The 15,638-nt window shown below is 43.2% G+C and overlaps 1 protein-coding gene across 2 annotated transcripts in view; it reads left to right on the forward strand.

Moving 5' to 3' along the window:
• RASGRP1 (RAS guanyl releasing protein 1) overlaps positions 1 to 15,638 on the forward strand; it is a 77,756-nt gene that overhangs the window by 38,569 nt on the left and 23,549 nt on the right. For both annotated transcript variants that reach the window (XM_032481527.1, XM_032481528.1), the window contains exons 3-6: positions 1,931 to 2,036; positions 10,114 to 10,176; positions 11,115 to 11,246; positions 13,173 to 13,326. In XM_032481527.1, coding sequence (XP_032337418.1) covers positions 1,931 to 2,036; positions 10,114 to 10,176; positions 11,115 to 11,246; positions 13,173 to 13,326 — 455 coding nt within the window. The remainder of the gene's footprint in view (positions 1 to 1,930; positions 2,037 to 10,113; positions 10,177 to 11,114; positions 11,247 to 13,172; positions 13,327 to 15,638) is intronic.

The following is a 15,638-nucleotide window of genomic DNA, read 5'->3' on the forward strand; positions in this document are numbered from 1 at the left end:
GAGGACAGAGGAATAAAACGCTTGGATTTTGCAATGCAGACCTGGTTGGTGACCTTGAAAATAACACATTTAGGGAATAATAGAGGTAGAAGTCAAATGGAATGATTAGAAATGAATGGGCGGTGAGGAATTGATGACAGTGAGGTTTTGCTAAAAAGGGGAACAGAATGGAGAGGTTGCTAAAGAGGATGAGAGTTGAGGGTTTTGTTTTATTTCATTTGGTTTTGGTAGGAGATTCTGGGACATGTTTGAATTCAAATGGCAGTAAACCAAAAGAGAGAGAGAGAGAAGTTGATATTGGTGGAGAGAAAGTAGACAAAGACAGTGCCAATGTCCTTAAGAAAAAAAGGAGACCCAAAGCTCAGTGAAAGTGTTGGCCTCTGAAGTGCCTTCTCTGGTAACAGAGGAAGGTAGGCAGTAAGAGTAATAGAATGCGGGTACATTGGTGGGTTTGGTGATGGGAAGTTAAGTGATCCTGTCAGTTCGCTTATATTTTCTCAATGAACTATGACTTTAGGTATCATTTGAGAATGAGCCAGGACTTCTGAATCCCAAGCCTGAATGCACTATGTCCTTCATTTACCATGTGGTACACTTGGAAAGAATGAAAATGACAACCCCTTTTGTATAATGTATTTTGAAGAGCTGTCAAATGAAAAACAACACATTTGTATTCTTTCATTTGATATTTTCTCCCGAATCATGCACGTTCCCAGCAGGGAACAGAAGTCACATGGTTTGTTGAAATGATGACATTTTAATGACAGGGAACTACTTACAGGGAGTGGGATTGAGAAATACTGCACCCAGAGACTATCAACAGCCAGAAGTCATAACCACCCTTAGGACCAAAGAGTCAAGGCAGTTTAATAGTACTAGATCACCAGTGAGAGCTGGTGCCCTGAAAGAGGGGCCAATCGGAATGATCATTCATCCAAGAGACCTGTAGCTACTATCAGGGAAGTGGTGCTAACGCAGAGAGGGAAGGAGGAAGAACTATCCTGACTTCTCTCTTCTCCCATCTCTTGCTGATGCTTCCCGATGGCTGAACCGGGAAGCTGGCTGGTAAGGGAGCCTGGCGATGCCTGTCCACGGTGAAGGACAGAGAATAGATCTGGCAGCAAATAAGCAGCACAGCCTCTAGCACTTTATGTCATAAATGTTGAAAAGATTTTGAGAACCACTCCAGGGGGAATCTTATACCCAATGCCAGTGTATGAAATGCATCTTGTTGTTTGGTACCAGCAAGATTTGGAAAACCCAACTAAGGCACTAACCATGCTCTTTGATACAGATCATCACGGATGCTTGTAACTCACCCATACTCTCCAAAAGGCATGTTTACCCACAGCCTTCCTCCTTTATTTCCATCCAGAGGCACATTGCCCGTTAAACTAGGGAAGCTTACATTTCAGGGCTCTTCACTTGCACGAGCCCCTCCAAGGCCATGGCACAGCCCTAGAAGTGTATTCGTATGGTCATATGGTTTTGTGAAATTTGCAAAACTAAGGTGTTTTAACTGTCCTCTATTAAGACTATAACTTTTTTCACTCTGACCCTAGAAGGGACTTCCTTCTCCCCCCATTTCATGCCCTTTAGGCACCACAGACTGGATCTGCTTCTGCTTTTGACAGAGACTCACATGTACCCATGCAAATTTTATCCTTTTCCCAAGATGCTACCACCTTTCTAGGGGGATGGTTAATGAGCATCAAAATGGACATTTGGGGAAGGGGAGAATGCAGCAGGATGAGAAAAGCGAAGGATGGAAGGATGTGTGGTGCTAAAGCCTGTGGAGGGAGGGTGCCTGTGCCTGCAGAACCCACACCCCGCCTTCCACCCTTGCTCGAGTGATGGGGGGTTGGCAGGTGTCCCACTGGGTAGCTAATTCCTCTTGGGGCCTTGCTCAGATGCTGCTCTTTGTTTTCAGATGCAGATGGAAACCTGTGTCGAAGCAACCAATTGTTGCAAGTCATGCTGACCATGCACCGAATTCTCATTTCCTCTGCTGACCTGCTCCAAAAAGTTATCACCCTATATCCTTTGGCACAGTGACTGGCAATCCCAAAATGGGATTCCTTCAAAAGTATCTTGAAAATTGAAGTATGCTTTCATTTTGATTGGTTTGGCATAACTGTGAGTGGTTAATGGGTCCATGTGTCCTTTCAGGAAATTGTGTGTGTGTGTGTGTGTTCACGTATATATGTGTATCTTTTGTTGGGTGGGGCAGTATTGTCGATGCTGATTGCTCTGGGAAGAAGTAAAAGGAATCAACATGCAGACACAGTCTTCTTGGTAGCTCTTGCTTGTGAGAAATATTTTTCCTGTAAATTAATCAAAATTGATATTCAAATTGACAAATTGAATTGCAAATTGTGCAAGTGACAAGAGTGCAGGCATGACTCAAGTGATAAAGTGCAGTTCTGGCTTTCCTGTCCAATTCTTCAACCTGCCCCAGGTTCTGAAGAGAGCTTCCCGATGCCAGAGTATCTGGAGAGGCTGCTGGTGCCTTTTTGCTCCAGGCAGAGGCCCTGGCTAAGTACAAAGTACACCCTGCTGGATACTAACCTCCTTACGTGGTGTGAATTGAGTTGAGTAGAGAAAATGGCTGCCTTCTCCCCCGCTCACCGATGACTGATGACACTGGAGGCTGGAGGTGGGGTGAGACTGTTTAGCACCTTGAAGCCCAGGTCCCTGGCACTGAGTCACGCTTTTATTGCTGTTCTAATCCTTTACCACTCAGTCCCCGGCCCTCTGTTTTCATCTAATGGCACACAAAAAAATAGAAGCCATCAGGACTGAATCTCATCTCTAAACCTACTGGTAAATCTCAACCTGTCATCTCAGAGGAGGTATTTCCAGTGGCATCCCAAGGGTGCAGACATGGGAGGGGTCCACATAATAAGAGGTGCAGAGAATAAGTGGGTGTCTGGTCTGCAGAGAATTTTAAAACGTTAATAAAAAACAGACTCCAAGTTGGTCTACTTTTTATTAACTCCACGTACCAGCAATGTTAAACATCAGAGATTAAATACTCCTCACTGAAAAGACTCGTTGCTCTAAGGACCGAATTGTACCTGGGGTGCCACGAATGCCTGCCCCCACCTCGCACAGTGGAACCCGAGCCCTCTTCCTCCCGTCCTGCCTCCCGCTCTCACAGAGTCTTTCTCTGTTGCTTATCTCCCATCTCCTGCCCTTTTAAACCCCACCTCTTCATTGGCACCTGCCTCTCAGCCTAAAACACATTTAAGTGTCCCTAACCTAAAAGTAAACTCTCAACCCTGCCTCCCCTGCATTCCATTGTTAGGGTTAGAAATGTGATGCGCAAACTTCTAAAAATAGTCCGCACTTGCTATCTCCTCATCTCTCAACTCCCACTCACTCCTTAACTCTACTGTGGCCTCTACCTCTGTACTCAGACTTTCCTCTGATGTCACCAGTGACCTCCAAGTTGCCAACCCCAAAGGCTTTTTTTCCATCCTTGTTTACAGCAACCTCCCTGTAGAAGCATTGCTGACGGCCCATGCCTCCCCAGACTCCCCCCAGGGCTCCCTTCTCCAGGGCTGTCCCCTCTCCAGCTGTCCATCCAGCCTCTTGGACTAGCTCTCAGAGATGGGGTAACACCCTGGTTTTCTTCTCCCTTTACTCTCCCTGTGTTATTTCTCACCAGGATTTCTACCACCATTCCTCTGTGTTGATGACTTTCAAGTCTATATTTCTCTAACCCAAATCATTTTTAAAAAACTGGACTACTTTGTCCTGCAGAAACTTCAGTCTTACTAAGCTCAAAACTTAACTCATTAACTCACCACCTCAACTACTGCTGCTACATCAGTTCTGCTCTGACACCTGTATTTTCATGATCAGTTTCAGGTAACGATATTGTTACCCATCTGATTGCCTAAAGCAGCAACATCAGAAGCACCCTCCACTCCTCCTGCCTTTCATCTCCTGCAGAGTCCGTCACCCAGTCTCAGGGTTTCTTCTTAAGAAATGCTGCTTATCTGTTCTCTTCTGTCCTCTCGCATGCTTCTACCCTCATCTGGGCCCTCAAGGTCTCTCTCCTCGGCCCCTGTCCCATACTGGGCTCCTCATCTGCACAGCCACCCACCTCCCTCATCATCCACCTCTGAAGTTACTTTCCTGAGAAGCAGACCAGGTAGGCTGTTGCTTCAGGGCCTCTGCAAGTAGAGAAGTGGTGCCAGACTCCTCACTTGCCAGGAAACGGCCCTCCACAGTCCCACCCCACTGCCCCTCCGGCTCCATCCTCTGCTCTCTCGGAAGCCCCATCCGCACCACACGGCACTTCTCAACACACCAGACTGGAATGGGCCCTTTTACTCGTTAGTTACATAAGCTCACATGCTTTCCTGTTGCTTCCTGCTTTTCCATTGTTAAAAGAGAGAGAAAAAAAAGAATTTAACAACATGCTTTGAAGAGTTCAGATGCCTAAAAAGTACAGGCAGAAGTGTCCCCGGACGTCATTGCCACAGCTCTGGCTCTGAGGAGAAGGAAAGATGTGGTGCCTGAAGCTTCCAGCAAACAATAACAATTACCCCGGGTCAGCCGACGCCTGAGCCTCGTATTACTGGCCTGCAGGTGCTGCCCTTTGCTTCATCTCGAGTGAGAGAGCAGGTCCCTGCCTCCCTTGGGGCCACTCCAGCTGTGGCAGAGGGGATCGGTGACCCTGGAGGCTCTGCCCTTCTGCGTGGCGTCCCACCTGCCCCATGGGCTCGGGGCTGGCGTGCAGACCGCCCCGCTGGGGTTACACAGCTTGCTCTGCACGCAGGAGCCGGGCTGCACATGTGAAGAGAGGGGTAAGGAGCAACCGGGAGGAAGATCAGCTCCACAGTAAAAGGCACCATGTTGATTTGAATGTCCACCCAATTTTTGAAGGGAAAAAAAATGGGTTTTTAGTGTCCCTTCCTCATTAAAAAGGGAGAAGATAAAAATGTCACCAACTAGATCAATAATAAAAATACAGACTCTTAAGACGTATTTACCTAGAATGTGTCTGTGCTTGAGTCTCTTTGCATTGAAGGGAGGGATTTCCTCAGCAATGTGGCATAAAAGAAGTGTAAATTCATCTCATTCTCTACCTTTTATGCCCAAAGCAAGGCAGGCATCAGGACCTTTACTTCATGAAGCCCGCCATTTGCTTGGGCTTATTTTTATATTGATTATGTTTGTCGATGTGTGTGTGGTTTTGTGTTCTTGTTTTGTTTTGGTGCTCTCAGGAACAAATTTTATCAGCAGTAAATCCATCAAAAATGAAGTCTTTTAAATTAAAGTCTCTAGGAAAAGTACAAATTTCACAACCATAGTTTTTTTCTAGGGGTTTGTTTAACTTGCAGATCTTACCATTCTTTCTTTAAGTCTAGAATGTCCCACCCAGCATTTTTAAGGGACCTTGAAAAATGTTTCGTTAATTGGAATAATTCCAATTAATTAAATACATCCAATGGTTTTAAACTACAGTTATAGATTTTTATTATTTTTTCTTCCAGTTTTATTGAGATATAATTGACATAAAGCACTGTATACACTTAAGGTTTAAAGCATAATGATTTGATTTACATACATCACGAAGTGAGTATCTGTCATCTCATATAGATACAAACTAAAAAATAGAAAAAACTCTTCTTGTGATGACTCCTATTAGAATTTTCTCTTAGAATTTACTCTTAGCAATTTCCATATATAACACAGAGCAGTGTTAATTATATTTATCATGTTGTACAGTACATGCCTTGTACTTACTTATCTTGTAACTGGCAGTTTATACCTTTTGATCACCTTCCTCCAAGTCTCCCTCTCCCCACCCCCTGCCTCTGGTAACCACAAATCTGATCTCTTTTACTATGAGCTTGTTTTTTGAAGTATAATTGACCCACAACATTCTGTTAGTTCTGTTACATAATGATTTGATATTTCTATGCATTTCAAACTGATCACCATATTAAATCTAATTATGATATGTCACCATACAAAGATACTACCTAGTTATTGACTATATTCCCCACACTGTACATTTCATACCCACGCCTCACTTATTTTGCAAATTTGTACCTGTTAATCTCCCTCACCCATTTGTGTCCTCCCCATACCGTCCTCCCCTCTGGAAACACTTGTTCTCTGTACCTATAACTCTGTTGTTTGTTTTGTTTTTTTAAATTCCGCATGTAAGTGGAATCAGACAGTGCTTGTCTTTCTCTGCCTGACTTATTTCACTTAACATGATACCCTCTAGGTCTCATCTGTGTCATCGCAAATGGAAAGATTTCATTCTTTTTTATGGCTAAGTAACATGTCCTTTATTCATTCATCTGTTGATGGACACTTAGTTGTGCATATCTTGGCTATTGTAAATAACACTGCAGTGAACACAGGGCTGCATATCTTTTCTAATTAGTGTTTTTGATCTCTTCAGATAAATAGCCAGAAGTGGAATTGCTGGATCATATGATAGTTCGATTTTTAATTTTTTGAGGAAACTCCATACTGTTTTCCATTTCCACCAACAGGGCAGGAGGGTTCCCTTTTCTCCACATCCTCGCCAATGCTTGTTATTTTTTGTCTTTTTGATAATAGCCATTCTGACAGGTGTAAGATGTTGTCTCATTGTGGTTTTGATTTGCATTTTCCTGATGATTAGTGATGTTGAACATCTTTTCATGTGCCTGTTGGCCATCTATATGTTTTCCTTGGGAAAATATCTATTCAGCTCCTCTGCGTATTTTTAAACAGGTTGTTTATTTTTCTTATGTTGAGTTGAATGAGTTCTTTGGATATTTGGGACCTGGGTAGGGACTGAAAGTACTTGGCAGGGCAGCAGCAATCTTACTACGTTTTATATAATAGGTACCATTGTGCAGGTTGCATTTAAATCTTACACTGTAGTGAAGGGATGATTTTTGTGATGCAGTAAAAATTGGATTACCTAGCTCTGTTCTTACCTGGTATCTAAAATAAATGTTTCATATTATTTCCACATTGAGGGAGAAAACTTTATCATTATCAGATATATCATTTGCAAATATCTTCTCCACTTAGTAGGTGGCCTTTTCATTTTGCTGATAGTTTTTTCACTGTGCAAAAAAACATTTTCATTTGATATAGTCCCATTTGTTTATTTTTGCTTTTGTTTCCCTTGCCCACGGAGACATATCCAAAAAAATGTATGATGTCAGAGTGTGTTGCCTAAGTTTTCTTCTAGAAGTTTTATGGTTTCAGGACTTATATTTAAGTCCTTAATCAATTTTGAATTTATTTTTGTGCATGGTGTGAGAGCATAGTCCAATATGATTCTTTTGCATGCAGCTGTCCAGTTTCCCCAACACCATTTATAAAAAGAGGCTTTTTCCCACTGTATATTCTTGCCTCCTTTGTCATAGACTAACTGCCCATATAATTGTGGCTCCGTTTCTAGGCTGTCTATTCTGTTCCACTGATCTGTGTGTCTGGTTTTGCATCAACACCATACTGTTTTGATTACTGTAGCTTTGTAGTATAGTTTGAAATCAAGAAGCATGATTCCTCTAGCTTTGTTCTTCCTCAAGATTGTTTTGGCTGTTCAGGGTCTTTTGTGTGTCCATAGAAATGTTAGAATTACTCTTGTTCTGTGAAAAATGCCATTTTTTTTGATAGAGATTGCATTGATATGTAGATTTCCCTGGGTAATATGGTCATTTTAACAATATTCTTCCAATCCATAAATGTGGTATATATTTCCATCTCTGTGTTGTCTTCAGTTTTTTTCATCAGTGTCTTGAAGTTTTCTGAGTACAGGTCTTTCACCTCTGTTTATTCCTAGATATTTTTTTTTATGTGATTGTAAATGAGATTGTTATCTTAATTTCCCTTTCTGATAGTTCATAGGTAGTATAAGAAATACAACAGATTTCTATATATTAATTTTGTACCCTGCATCTTTACTGAATTCACTGATGAACTCTAATAGTTTTTTGGTGGCATCTTTAGAATTTTCTATATGTAGTATCATGTCATCTGCAGACAGTGACAGTTTTACTTCTTCCTTTCAGATTTGGATTCCTTCCATTTCTTTTTGTTGTCTGATTGCTATGACTAGGACTTCCAATACTATGTTCAATAAAAGTGGCAAAAGTGGGCATCCTTGTCTTGTTACTGATCTTAAAGTGAAAGCTGAAAGCTTTTCCCTGTTGAGTAGATGTTAGCTGTGGGCTTATCATATATGGCATTTATTATGTTGAGGTATAGTTCCTCTGTACCCACTCTGTGGAAAGTATTATCATAAATGGATGTTCAATTTTTGTCAGATGCTTTTTTGCATCTATTGAGGTGATGACATGATCTTTATTCTTCAGTTTGTTAATGTCGTATATCAATCACATTGACTGATTTGTGTGAATTTGTTGTTGTTGTTGTTTTGGGGGGAGTAATTAGGTTTATTTATTTTACTTAATGGAGGTACGGGGGATTGAACCCAGGGATGCTGGACATGCGCTCTACCACTGAGCTGTGTCCTCCCACTCCTGATTTGTGGATATTGAACTATCCTTGCATCCCTTGGATAAATTCCACTTGATCATGGTGTATAAGTCTTTTAATGTATTATTGAATTTGGTTTGCTGATATTTTGTTGAGGATTTTTGCATATATGTTCATCATGTGTTCAGTGCTATTGGCCTTTAATTTCCTTTTTTGTGATATTATTTGTATGATTTTGGTATCAGGGTGATTCTGGCCTCATGGAATGAGTTAGAAAGCATTCCTTTCTGTGCAGTCTTTCAGGATAGTTTGAGAAGGATAGTTGTTCACTCTTTTCTAAATGTTTGGTAGAATTCACTTGTGAAATCATCTGATCCTGGACTTTTGTTTCTTGGGAGTTTTTTTAATTACTGATTCAGTTTCATTATTGGTAATTAGTCTGTTCATATTTTCTATTTCTTCCTGGCTCAATCTTGAGCAGTTATAACTTTCTAAGAATTTTTACATCTCTTCTAGGTTGTCCATTTTATTGGCATATAACTGTTCATAGTAATCTCTTATTTGTATTTCTGTGGTGTCAGCTGTAAGTCCTTTTTCATTTCTGATTTTATTGATTTGGGCCCGCTCTCTTTTTATCTTTTCTTTTCTTTTCTTTTTTTTTTTTTTTTTTTTTAATTTTGGGGGAGGTAATCAGGTTTGTTTGTTTGTTTGTTTAAATGGAGGTGCTGGGGATTGAACCCAGGACCTTGTGCATGCTGGGCATGTGCTCTGCTAATGAGCTGCATCCTCCCTCTCTCTTTTCTTTTTTGATTAGTCTGGCTAAAGGTTTATCAATGTTTGCTCTTAGTTTCATTGATCTTTTCTTTCTTTCTTTCTTTCTTTTTTTTGTCTCTTGTTTATTTCTGCTCTGATCTTTATGATTTTTCTTCTACTAACTTTGGGTTTTGTTTGTTCTTCTGTTTCTTGTTCCTTTAGGTGTAAGGTTAGGTTGTTTATTTGAGATTTTTCTGGTTTCCTGAGGTAGGCTTGTATTGCTGTGAACTTCCCTCTTAAACTGATTTTGCTGTGTCCCAGAGGTTGTGGAACATTGTGTTTTCATTTTCACTTGTTGTCCAGGGATCTTTTATTTCTTCCTTGATTTCTTTAGTGATCCTTTGGTTGTTCAGTAGCGTGTTGTTTAGTCTTCACATGTCTGGTTTCTTTGCAGTTTTTTTTCCTTACAGTTGATTTCCAGTCTTATAGCATTTGGGGGCAGAAAAGATGCTGGATATTTCAGTTGTCTTAAATTTACCGAGACTCATTTTGTGGCCTAGCCTGTGATCTATCCTGGAGGATGTTCCATTTGCACTTGCCATGCTGCTGACTTCCTACTTGTACTGCTGCAGGAGTTGCTGTGGCCCCCTTCTCTAAGCCATTTCAGCATGGGCTGCATAAAGTCACCATCTTCGCCCTTCCAAGTGATAACAGGCACACAGCTGCACACATCGAGTTGGTTTTATCCTATGGCCCAAGAGATAAGAAAAGAATTTCATTAAAAAAATTATTTTGGGGGCTAGGGAGGCAGTTCTCGCAGATACTTCCAAAGATGAGATGTTGTTTGGTTTCTGTCACAGAGGCTTCCATTTCCCTTAACCACAGCCCTACATATAAGGATGCCTTGGCAAAGAATTCACCAGGGCTTTGCCTGAAGATCTGCTATTTTGTAAGGTAACGTTTCTGCATGCGTTTGGGACTTTGTGGAGTCTGGTGAAATGAAAAAGCAAGGGCTCTAGGTCTTTCCTCGTCTTCCTTGCCTTTCCCTTCCTGACCATCCGTATAATACCTCTGGGCAGACTGCAAAGGACAGTTGTCAATACTGGGAATTCCTCAACAGAGCAGTCAGTTTTTCTGGTGTGCCTGAGCTCAGTATTTTATACCAACGTTTTCATCACTTTTACAGCATTTTGATATCAAGTGACACAAGGAAGAGGTTACTTTGTTTTTATTCCTAAATACAAGAGTAGTGTAGCTCATATTTGAGCATTTTGAAAATATAGAAAAGAATATAACTACAGTAATAATCACGCATATCCAACTACCTAGTTTTGTATATTTCCTTTGTCTTTTTCCAAGTTTTTTTAAACATAATAGAGATCAAAGTACATATAAAGTTCTGTATCCTATAGCTGTCACTTAGCTTTAAATCATAGGAATCTTCGCTAGTCAGTAAAAAAAAAAAAACCTATGTCAACATCATTTTTTTGTGGCTATCTACTATTTTATGATATAATAAAGTGTAACTTACAGGTGCATGGTCCCATCTTTGGGCATTTGGTTTATCTGCAGTTATCTTATTTATAATTCTCTCTGAGACACCTAGTTGTGCCTAAACCGCTGTAATGGCTCCTGTGGTTATTTTACACCTTACCACAGCATGTAGTACGTGTGCGGGGCAGAGGATCGTCAGAGGGTGGTTTTCTTCTCTTCCCCCCACCCCCACCCCAGCTCCTTATGTTCTGTGTAGAGAATATACATTCTGTATTCCCGGGACTATAGAAGGACAAACCAGCCTGTCTTTTTCTGAATCCGCTTCATGGAAAGAACCCACCAAAATGTGAGTCCTTGGCTTCAGTTTTGGACTGTGTTTTTGAACTCGCACCTTGTAGGTATTGGATAACGGAATTCTGGATCATGTTTAAAATGGATGCCAGCTTGGCAAACACTATGGAGGAGTTCCAGGAACTGGTGAAAGCCAATGGCGAGGAGCTGCACTGCCGCCTGATCGACACAACTCAAATGTGAGTGTCAAGGTTCTGACTCCCCTTTCGAAACCCCCTCCCTCCTATAGAACAATCCAGGCCACTCAGCGAGGCCCGCTTCCTGGTGTGGCCGCTGCTCTCCCTACTCGAGAAGCCCCCAGACAGGCAGGTTCCAATCGCCTCCCCAAAGAGAAGAGCCTGACATTTACCAGCAGAGCAGAGCAAAGCCCCTGGTGGTAACTCTGTAGGGGACTAATATCCAAGAGCAGAAATTAATAATAAGCCCCAGTGAAAAGGAAATCAGGTAGCAAAATACTGACTAAAATGTATCCAGGTCACAAGAAACTGAAAGTGCAGTGAATAAATTCATGCTTCTTCAGCAGCTGATGCCTGGAGGCATCCTGAACTCACACATGGAGAAGGGACTGCTGGACAGTGGGTCGAGCAGGGGGTTTATAAAATACACAGACATCTGTGGGAGACACCTGGACTTACAGAGGTGAAAAGGATCTTAAGAATATTTCAGATTATTCCTTGGATTTCTTATTTATGAGACTGTCCCACTCTGGAAAAATGAACGCCTGTCCTCATTTGGGGGGAGGAGAGCATACTCACTGCGTGCTTAGGTCTTCACAAGGTGGCCGCTTTATTTTGGAATAATATACATCCCTAGGATATAGAATTCTAGGACTGAAACACATTCGAAAGATCATTTCATCCAACATCCTGCGAAACTGAGGCTTAGCACAGCTGGCTCGACTGGGGTCGCACAGCTAGTTAAGTGAATGGCAGAGCAGAAGCTGGACTCTGAGAGCCCACAGCGCCCTGTGCCATGCCGTGCAGAAATGATTTCCAAATCACGTTTCAGAATGCCAAATAAACCTATGTATCAGTTTGGACTCTCTGTACTACTTTGCTTAGAATTATAATAACTTGAAAGATAAAAGAACTTCTTGAACTAACAGTGTCTTCATTTTAAAAACACAGCACATAGGGCCCAGGGTGGTTCTCGAGTCCTGATCGCCTGTCCCAGCACGTCCCTAGCTGACTTCCTCTATTTTCCACGGTATATTCTTTAGGAATTAGTGGGATACGGCCTGACCAGGTATACTTGAGGAATAGTGAGTTAAGCTCTCCTTTTGCAATGCATCTCAGAGTCTGTTATGCTCATTGGGTGAGGGGGCAACAGAATTTGTGGCCTTTCCCAAACTCATTTGACCATAGAAGCCTTTTGTCAGAAGACAAGCTTCTCAGGAAGACCAGTTTGGGAAACACAGATCTGCAACCTGCTACCTTTCAAAGCGGCTGCTTCCCTTTGCTTCCTTAGGGAAGAAAATTGAAACTGACTAACAAATGCATGGATTGGTTACAAGAAAATGTGTGTGGGGCTAACTCTAGGGTTAACAAGGCTTCCTTGGTCATTTCGGTGACCGGGGACATTTGAGAAAAATGCCACAAGTCTGCCCAGAGTAACCACATGTTTCTACACGATTCCGCAGCACGACCTCTCTTCCGTGTGGCTCTCTGTGGTTCTGTAGCATGAATACTGCCCCACTACCTTGAGATTTCCCACCAGAGTCCCCGTCACTCTCATGAGATGAAGGAACACACAGGAGGCATGGGGGGAGCAGACATGCCAGGGCTAGACAGGGGTGCCAGGACCAAAGGCTAGGACACCGTGACCAACGCCTGACACTCAGTCCTTCCCACGGCCTTAAGGTGAACGCATTTTACCCAGTTCCTGTGGCATGTTCAAAGGGTTCAAGGAAAACCGCAAGGCTTCCTAGTTGCAGCCATGGGAAAACTGGTTTGGGGAAACTGTTAATGCATTGTTTCGGCCGAGGCAAGTTAGCTAATGATGCTTTGTTCACTCTTGTGGGAAATGTTAATGGATTTACTTGCATTAAAAAGCAATTTTGATTTATTCTTTTTCTGTCTTCTCCCTTTCACTTTTATCCACAAAAGCAATGCCCGCGACTGGTCCAGGAAACTGACTCAAAGGATAAAATCAAACACCAGCAAGAAACGGAAAGTCTCCCTGCTGTTTGACCATCTGGAACCAGAGGAGCTATCCGAGCACCTTACCTACCTGGAGTTCAAGTCCTTCCGGAGGATATCGGTATGGCCCCAGGGGGCTGGAGAGAAACTTCTGAAAATAAGCAGAGGAATTCAGCAGGCCAGTCACCCCCGAACCCTGGAGGCCCCCTCAGCGCTGGCAGGCTTTCCCCTCAGACTTTGTATAGTCGGGAAAATCCAGACACACTGAATTATTTGTTGCTCCTGCTCTGCTCCCCCAACCGTCTAAGCGCACCCTGCCTCGCTCACCCCTCACTCAGGTGACAAGAGCACACGTGATACCTTGTGCACACGAGTGTGCGCACACATTTTACCCATGATAGTCATTAGGCTTCCAGAATTCTAAAAGAATTTTCAAACTCCCTGCAAAATGGGGTTCAGTCCTGTAAGAGTTTGAGTTCATTCTAGGATAGGCTTTGGGTAGCTCTGGGAAATCCCAGAATAAAGTTAAGTGCTACTGGTCTAGCCCAGAATATGCCTAAACTTTGAAGTAGTGCTGACGGGGCCCAGCAGTCACCCCTGATTCTAGAGAGAAACTGTGCCGACCCAAACCTTGCTCCTTAAAACTGTGATACAAGAGAACTTGTCAACGTGTCAGATGCCATCAAACCCTCACCGGCCAGTGTGCCTTCCCAAGAAATGACACCTTGACTCCACTCAGTCCCTGCCACTATCAAAAGATGCAGTCTTCACGTTTGCTCTGAAAACAGACTGCCTAGTTGCTGGGTGCATTTCTTAGAAGCATCTGTGCCCCAGTGAGGGGATGGAGGCCCCAGGGGAGGCTTGGACCAGGTCACCCAATTTATTAGACTCAGAGCTAAGGCCAAGATCACATGCCCCTCTCGGTCACTCAGCACCAATTTATTGAGCCTGGTTGTGTCTGGAGGGAGAGCTGCAAGCCAGGTGACAGGGATTTTATATCTTTTCTCCCCTAACATTGACATCTTCCCTGTTTTTACATAGCTATTTGGCCAATCAGCCAGGAACCTCCACCTCCCCAGCCCCATTTGGAAATAAATCTCCAAGCATTAATCTGTGTGGCCCCCTGGTCTCCTCACTGGCACCCCTCAGACAGAACCACGGGCCCCCATTGGCAAGCTCCGCCTGGGGAGTGTCCTTTTGGCAGTGCCTCCTCTGTCACAGGAAGGACACTGAAGAGAGCCATTTATCATGCTGGAAATCTGAGCTGTACGGGGCCTTGTTGGCAGGGCTGTTCTGTCCAACCCGCAGGACGTCTGCTCCCTGCCGTGCTCGGAGCAGGGGGCCTGGAAGGGAGGAGTCAGTGTAGAACAAGGGCTCGGAGCCAGTGCTCCCCCAGGGTTGAGGCAGGGTTCTGTCTGCAAATGGAAACACCAGTGTGAATCTTTGTTTCTTTTGAATGACATGGTCCCCCACAGCAGAAGACTTGGGGGGATTTTTTTTGTTTTTCCTACGCAGTTCCAAACAGTTTCCCCAAACAAGTGTTCTTCCAACATAGGGTGGGAGGGAACTTTATTTCTGCTATGAATTGAGTGGCATTTAGTATTTTCTGCTTATTATTATAATACTTGGTGTAAGAAGTGTACTGAGACAATTCTTTTTTTAAAAAATGGATTCAATACATTGTATTTATAGTGGGAGAGGTATATCAATGTATTCATTGGAATGAATCAGGGGAAACTTTTCTTACAACCAGTAAGATGTTTGCTTTATATGTCTCTCTTAAAGAGCAGATTTGGTCTCCATATTTTTCCACCCATCAGCGATCCCAGCACAGGGAAATGGGGCTCAGTCAATTTGCACTCATTCTATTTAGGTTATGAGATTTTTCTCATCAGTGTATTACCGGTCAGGCAGGAGTAAGGTATGTACACTGATAACAGTCCCCTCACCCTCTTCCCACCCAATCTCAGTGACTTAACAAAGCCAGAGTTAATTCTTCCCTCACGCTACACGTCTGACCCAGGTCAGCAGGGGCCTCTGCTGATCACAGGTGCTTGAGGACCCGGACAGGGGGGTTCCATCTTGGTAAAAATTTCCATGATCTCTGCAGCGTGGAAAGACAATATAGCCAGTCATTCACTGGTTCTTACATCTTTTTCTCAGAAGTCATTATGTCACTTCCACTCACATTCTGCTGGCTACACTGTGTGACATGGTCACACCTGATCTCACAGAGGAGCGTTCAGAAGTGGAGAGCTGGCCAGAGCAGGGGAGCAGCATCACACACTTCGGTGGGAGCGCTGGGGCAGAGCGGGCCACGCCTCCCTCTCAGTTACACTGTTGGAGCAGCATTGTGTCAGGGCCACGATAACTGTGTGGCCATGGGTTATGTGGTGATCTTCTGGGACAGTTCCTGTTTCACAGCTGCTGTTT

This window comes from Camelus ferus, chromosome 6 (assembly GCF_009834535.1).
Source record: "Camelus ferus isolate YT-003-E chromosome 6, BCGSAC_Cfer_1.0, whole genome shotgun sequence".
In the NCBI taxonomy this organism is placed as follows: Eukaryota; Metazoa; Chordata; class Mammalia; order Artiodactyla; family Camelidae; genus Camelus; species Camelus ferus.